General features: G+C 41.3%; 1 protein-coding gene across 2 annotated transcripts; it reads right to left on the reverse strand.

Moving 5' to 3' along the window:
* Window positions 1-578: 578 nt before the first annotated feature.
* On the reverse strand, window positions 579-6,902 carry irx5a (iroquois homeobox 5a). 2 transcript variants are annotated; one of them, XM_067594767.1, is made up of 3 exons: window positions 6,109-6,902; window positions 4,739-5,144; window positions 579-4,041 (listed from the first exon to the last, which is right to left on the reverse strand). In XM_067594767.1, exons 1-3 carry the CDS (start codon window positions 6,364-6,366, stop codon window positions 3,332-3,334), a joined length of 1,374 nt encoding a protein of 457 aa, XP_067450868.1. In that variant the 5' UTR covers window positions 6,367-6,902; the 3' UTR covers window positions 579-3,331. The 2 variants fall into 2 exon arrangements, with proteins under 2 accessions (XP_067450868.1, XP_067450877.1); XM_067594776.1 differs by having other exon boundaries at window positions 6,124-6,887.
* Window positions 6,903-7,697: the final 795 nt, after the last annotated feature.

Consider the following 7,697-nt stretch of genomic DNA (forward strand, 5'->3'; position numbering starts at 1 on the left):
AAATGAATTTTACGTTGACAAAAATACAGATTTAATTCAATCATTTTTAATCAGCCGTGAATCGCGGCCCTCAGACTTCCATGTAAAGCCTGTGGCCTTTATTTTCAGTTTTTAGGGGAAGTCGTTTAATTAATATGACGACAGTAAAAAAAGAAGCATTTTTCCAAACATCCAGGAAGCTGCTTTTGAACGCTCAACATTAACAAAGTCGGAGTGAAGGGTACAGAACTTATCCTCCTCTTTTCTCCTCTGCTTCTTCTCCTGTCGGATTATTTCCCCGTTTTCACACGTGGGAACAGTTTCACCCCTGCTTAGTATTCTCACATTGTAGCAATCCCAACAATGAACCGACACGCCATTCAAGTGGAGGGGAAGCCAGGGACCAAGTTGTATAAAGTTGCAGAGAGGATCTCCCCTGTAGGCTATGATGAAGGCTTGCGAATTCTCTCGCTCCGCTTCCTCAAATAATCTGGGGTTAATTGACTGACTTTTATCACGCACAGAAATAGAACAAGTATAATCAACGATCGAATATATCTTTTTTTTTAATTGGTGAGATTTTTTTTTCTTCCCAGACGCAGCCCTATAGTGAACATGGTGAGCAGAAACACAGTGACATCAGAGCTGTCGCGACTCCAAGTCATACTATAAAAATATAACATCTGCTTTAAATAGCCCTAGATCCCTACCGTTTTTATCAACTCACTCCACTCTCCAAGCACATAATAATAATCATAATAATGAAGATAATAATAATCATAATAATAATATTCCTATTTATAATCAACTACAATCCAAATGATTAATGCAGACTTTACAGGAGCATCAAAGACCTCTTATTCTTTGGGTGTGATTTTAAAAACAGCTGTTAGGGGGAGAAAAGGCGAATGATCATATTACACATCTTTGAAAATCAAAATAAGAACACCTCAAAATTATATCTCCCGCAAAACAGCATTGTACAAAATTGGTCAAATGTTTTAGGCTATTTCAGTAGTGGAAAAAAAAAAGTCAGACATGATTTATATCGCCTGTAAACACTCCTCCTGGTCGGTTTAGATGGTAATTCCCCAAATATTGAACATGTATTTTTTTTTCTTTTTTCTTTTTTTTTTTTTTTTTAACAAGAAAGTTAATTGGTATAAATATATATCAGCTACACGGCTCTGCGACTTGACTTGCACTGCTGTAACCCCGCATCTCCCCAACACACACACACACACACACACACACACACACACACACACACACACACACACACACACACACATGAAAAACCTATTTGACACATAAACGTCACAGTATTTACCTAGCCTCACACAGGCGATTTACACCTCCAAAAATTGTGAGTGTGTTTCCCCCCGGTGAAACGTCACTCCTTCAATATATTGTGAGAAAACAACGCAGTTTCAAATAAAACTCTAATACTCTCTTAGGGGGCATTGCATCGAACAGTTAAATCCCGCGGGGATCAGCAAAGAAAAAAAAAACGAAAAAAAAAAACATAATTATGCTATTTAGCCGGCTGATGTGTCGCAATCACTGCTCCAGCACACTCTGTCAGATTAAAATAGAGGGCCCGAATAGAGGACATTAAGGCTAAGGGAATTATATAAACCTCAGGGGAGATTTCAAACTGGAGAAGGGGAACGTAAACTATAGAGATTAATGGCAGCCATAAACAAGAGCATGCTGTCCTACTTCAGTAGAGGTCAACAACACCAACATCAGTAGTCTAATAATAATAGTAATAATACACATAATAATGATAATTATTATTATCTAAAAATAATGTTCAAATGCCCTTTAAAATGCAATAGCTATTGAATAAACGAATATTTCAAAAATATATTATTAGATTTTAAAAAAAAGAGGAAAATAAGTTTAGGCCTGTGCTCCTTTAGTGGCCTACAGCTGTTCCAATACTGAGAAAGGGTCAAAATACACATGTATAATAATAAGAATACAAATTTATATATGATGCTATAATTATAATTATTATTTTTCTTTGAATGCATGGCTCCGAATTTAATAAACCATCAAGAAAAGAAAAAAACAAAACAAAAAACATTATCCTCAGTGCTTGGGAAATAACCTTATTGTTTTTGTTCTGCATGTCGGTCAAGTAATGGATGCCTTTTTTTTTATCCACTTGTCAAAGTTGCTATAATCCTCATAATAACTGTGATCATTGTGTGTGCCCCATTGGCTCCACTTCTTTTTAACCAAGCCATTTGATCAGGGATGGGTTTCCGTGACGGATTAACAAAGAGTCCCCCCTGAAATTAGGAGCAAGTGTGACACCTACCTGCAGAAGCTGGAAGAGTTAGAGGACAGTGCCTGGCTACCGGCTGCACACTACATAATAATATCTGTCTTGTCTCTGCTGTGTGCATGACAGCCTTCTCACTTTTCTCCAAACAGCAATGTTTCACATCTAACGCGCCAAATGATATATAATAGGCCAGTAATGTTCTAAATGCATGGCCGCGTCTCTTTTAACAGCTTTGCCACGCCTTGGAAAATAGTAATGAGGTCTAAATTTGGCATAAAATCGAGCTCATTACCGGAGTTCACCACCTGATTGCTCTGCATAAAACACGATAGGTAATTGGGTTAAATGACTGCGCCTCGGTGTTGTTATTATATCAATATCCACTTTTAGAAACGTGCTCGAGGAGGCCCTGGGTGTATTTTTAATAACATAAATAAACTGGTGAAAAGCATGGACCAAAAATATACCTCCGTGATTTATCCAACATTTTTCTCTCACAGAAAATCTATGAATATTTTCCATCAACCAAAACAAACTGAACCCTTTTATTCTTTAGATATGACAACATCCTTTTGCTGAATGTAGGCCTTTTTCTTTCAAGTGCGCCAGTGCTCATTTTGAAATGATAATTGCCATTGAAACATCTGTCACGGTGCAAAAATTGAATTGATATTTCGTATAAATGAATTGGCCTTAAAGCACTTTAGACACATATCAGGAATTGACAACTGCTCCCCAAAACAATCGCTGCACAAGTATATATTTTTTTTCCATAATTTACTTCAAAGATAGTGTATTGTCCATTTTAAATACAAAAATGCTACATTAAATATACATGTTAGTCTTTAATACAAATAGACTCCGGCGGCTGCAGCGATTAAGACCATTCTTGTTACATTGTGGGATTAACCATTCAGAAACTAAAAATTTGAGAATAAGCATTTACTCAGAAAATAACTGTTCTCAGAAATTGGCTTCATCATTGTTCTTTGTCTTTTTTTTATGCAACCACAAAAAATAAATAAAAGTCCGCGGTGACTGGAAAATAATCAGGTGTTAAATGTTTGACATACCTTTCTTTAGTTCATAAGGGGAGTCTTTACAAAGATCTACCTGCGTTTGGCCTCTGACTTTCTGGCTCTCCCTTACCAAAGCCTCTGCTCTATTTAACACAGTCTGGTTTAATCCATTGAAATGTGCCGTGGAGCCCGTGGTTACCGAGCCGTGGTTACTGTGAAGGTGTCCAAAACTGCCACCATAGTTCGTGTAGCCGGGGTAGAAAGGGGAGGTGTAGTACAGAGGCCTGGACAGGACCGTGCTGTTAGGGAGCGGACACTGTGGGGAGGACCGTGATGGTGACGCGTTGGTGCCCATAACTGCGCTCTGACCCAAACCGGGACAAGCCTGTGGCGCCTCGCTGCTGCCTTTACACCTGTCTGAGGACGTGGCGATCTCCGCAAGGGACCAGAGTTTGGGTTTAGGGGCCGAGGGGGGCGAATGGATAACAGAGGTCACGTTGCTGGTCACCGTACCCGTTGCATGGCTCAAATCTGACGGCTTGTCTTGTTGCGCAACGGTCTGGTTCCCCCGGGGCACCGCCGAGGGAGACGAAGTAGTTGGTTTTGCGGAATCCGGCAGCAACTCTGTAGTCCGCTCCTCCTGCTCTTTTAACTCCGTGTCGCTCAGAAGGGGATCCGTGTCTTTGCCATGGTTCTCCTCTTTAAATCTGTCACAGCCTATGTCCCCTGGGTTCAGCAATTTATGATCTAAAGCACAAATAAAGAATACAATTACTGTCAAATAAGTGTAACATTAATGAGTGAATAAAACTGTTTAGGTGATCATGAGACAAACGAGCAGCAATGCAGACTGAATTCGGGATATATAAAAAATAATTAGCTGCATATTTCCCTTAAAAAGAGTTATTGTGTGTGCTATAAATTGTCCACGTGGAGTTGTGTGCCACCCTAAAAAGGTGAATGAACTCCTCTCCATAATTATGAACGAGGATAAACACAAGCACGAACACTGTGGCACAAACTGAAGCATGAGCATGTAATGTGTTGACTATTTTCATTTAGAAATATATTCTCCGTTTCAAATATGAATACTTATGATAATCAGAATTCAACAACGTTTAAAACTGGAATAAGATCATACAAAGGCTTTTTTTTTTTTTTTTTTTTTTTGTTGCTGAATACCCGGCGCAATGCACCAGCTGTATCCTTATTATGCAGTTAAAGATAAATTGATTGCTGAACACTTTGCGTCACCAGCAATTTCAGCCACTGAGAAGTCAAACGAGGGGAGTTCAAGGTGATTATTATTTAAAGCAATTGTCCCATTATAAATAATATACCACCATTAACCAGCAATCAATTTTGCACCCTGAGTGGAAACGACTGCGATGAAAAATTGATGATTTTTGTTTGCCTTTTTTTTTTTTCTCCCTGCACCACCGACCTGCTTCTGTGTCTGTGGAGTCTCCCTTGTCTGTGGGCTTGTTTGGCTCGTCGTCGTCATTTTTCTCCAAATCAATATTCTCGTCCTCCTCCTCGTCCTCGCTCCGGTTCCTGGGGGTCCAGGTCATCTTGTTCTCCTTCTTTAGCCTCCTCCTGGCGTTGGCGAACCATGTGGACACCTGGGTGAGGGTCATTTTGGTGATGATGGCCAGCATGATCTTCTCGCCCTTGGTTGGGTAGGGATTTTTGCGGTGTTCGTTGAGCCAGGCCTTCAAGGTGGCAGTGGCGTCCCGGGTTGCGTTTTTACGGTATGCTGGGTCACCATAAGGGTAGGTGCCCAAGGGTGCTGCGTAAGGGTGGTATCCTATTGAGCCAGCCATACCCGTAGTGTGGTCATAGGGAGAACTCTGTAATTTAAAAAAAAAAGGAAATTATAATAATAAAAGTGTGTTAAAGTTGAGTCATTCATTCTAATTCTAAACTGCATCAAAGTTAAAAACGACTTATGGTACACAAACATGAACACACACATACGCGCACACGCATCCATCGACATGCACGTGCACACAGAGACCCAGACTCTCTCTCCCTCTCTCTCTCTCTCTCACTCACTCACACACACACACGCGCGCGCACACACACACATGCACAAATATATTGGCTTTCCTCCAGTAGGTCAAGTTTGAAGTATATTCTCATGGAGTTTGTTTCAACTTGATCAGATATTTAAAATTGGATTTTGTGCTTCTATTGTTTTCCCTTGTTATTATTTACATGATGTCGGCATGCAGCTGCTATTATTTCCGCCATTAAAATGATACAATTTGCTTTTTTTTTTTTATAACGTATTGACATTATGCATGATGGGCCCAACATTATGTTTCTTTGTAGTGACTAGGCCTACATTAGTATCAGTCCCTATGAATTACTTATGTTGCGATCACTCACTGGGAATACAACAAAAGTAGAACAGAATTTTCTTTCATCATTTTTCAAAAGTTGCAATATTTAAGTTTTCCAATTGGAGCAACTAATACGATGAATAAGATGATAGGAAAGATGACCCAAATTGCCATCACACGGCGCGTTGCAGTCAGTTCTGAGCGCAGAAGCAAAGCATTGCCCACTCTTTCTCATAAAAACTACAATTTACTTGAGAACCGTATAATTGTCTACTACTCAGTTAAATTAGTTCTGTTTATCCAACAACATGTTTTCTGGACCTGACATTATGTAATTTTATATCCATGCACTCTTCAGTAACGCATATTTCCTTCTTAATCTCTTGGCTCCTAGCGCACAGTGGAAGCTTAAGGCTTCTATATCGACTTAATATACTCGCTTTTACTTCTTACTAGACTGAATAATCACCTTTAGTTTACTCACCACGTACGAGGTGAATGTGGCAGCTGCCGCCGCGTCTGCACTGTATGGTAGATGGGAGTTGTAACCTGGCGAGGCGCTGGTGAACGCAGTAGATCCGGCATAGGGCGCAAAAGCAGATCCCGAAGAGGATCTCCCAAGTTCCTCGGTTCTGGGTCCCGATATAACGCTGGTGCTGTACGCAGGGCATGAATACAGGGCTAAAGAAGCGGACGGCTGGTACAAGTAGCCCTGAGGATACGCCATGCTGGAGCCCGGAGAGTGTAAGCCACTTAACTTGCGCACTTTACCCCCTTTATTTTCTCATGCGCTGCTGTCGGAGCGCATAGAGCCGTGTGTCTGCAGACCCGCTGTCTGTCCCCGCTTCTAAATGACAACGGTGAGGACAAAAAAAGTAAAAGTGGTAAAATAAAAAAGAGCTTAGATGTTGGATGGATTATTTTGGTCGCAGCCACTGCCCGTCGGATATGTTGTCTCGTTTTGTTTTTCTGTTGCTCCCTTATCTGAGTTGCACCGCCGCTCTCATGCCCGTGCAGAAGTTTTTTTTTTTACCCGTCGGACTGGGGCTTTGCTTGGGAAAATGTCCTGCCAAGATGCTAAGTTGGAAATTGAGGATCCTGACGCCTACTACGCTGCACACTACGCTCCTCCTCTTGGGGTGTAGTCACCGAAGGAAAAGGCAAGCTTGTGCTGGGTAACCACAGCCCTGCCCAAATCCATGCTCTCTCTCTCTCTCTCTCTCTCTCTTTCTCTCTCTCTCTCTCTCTCTCCCCCCCCCCCCCCTCTCTCTCTCTCGCTCGCTCGCTCGCTCGCTCTCTGTTTCTTCCTCACCCCCCTCCATCCCTCTCTCGCGTTAACTAACAATCCGTCTATTTCTCTATTTTTTTCCTCTTTAACAAGGATCGTTGCAGTAAGTCTTAAGTGCGCCTGGCAGCCCCCCTTTGGATGGCGACATCACGCGAGTCTGTCAACTCCCAACTTTCTTCTTTTTTTCTCCACTTTCACACTTGATCAATAACAAATCGGCTGTTGTATGCCAGGATATGGGCTTGCAAGATACCGGCAGGAATTTAAAAAAAAAAGGCGCTCCACTGCTGCACTCTTTTTGTTATTCTTTCCTTGTGCGTAAAAAGTCGTCATTTTAAATATGCGCGTTAAATCAACAGACTGATGCTTCGTGATCTCCGCGCGACTTGTGTTAAAATCCGCAATGGGAGTTTCAGATGGATTACTGCTATTGAAAAAAATCTTCGATTTCCTAACGCCAGACGCATTTTGCATTGGTAAGATATATGACAACTGTAAAAGTAAGATGACGCAAACAGCACTCGGCCGAATAGCTGTATCGTAATAGTTAATGTAAACAAACTTTTCCTTACCAACATGTATATGTAGTAATTGTAGAAGTATATTTTCTCTGCGCCGTCACTTGTGTTAGAAGGATTTACGGTGGTGACGGCTACATAGTTTTTGCAGTATATCCTTGAAAAAAGCAGTCAGATGATACACTCCCAGAAAGTCATAAACCCTCAAGCCAGGACAGATAGTGCCAACTACACCAAATCCGCCAGGACCAG

The sequence above is a fragment of the Thunnus thynnus genome, chromosome 1 (genome assembly GCF_963924715.1).
Source record: "Thunnus thynnus chromosome 1, fThuThy2.1, whole genome shotgun sequence".
NCBI lineage: Eukaryota > Metazoa > Chordata > Actinopteri > Scombriformes > Scombridae > Thunnus > Thunnus thynnus.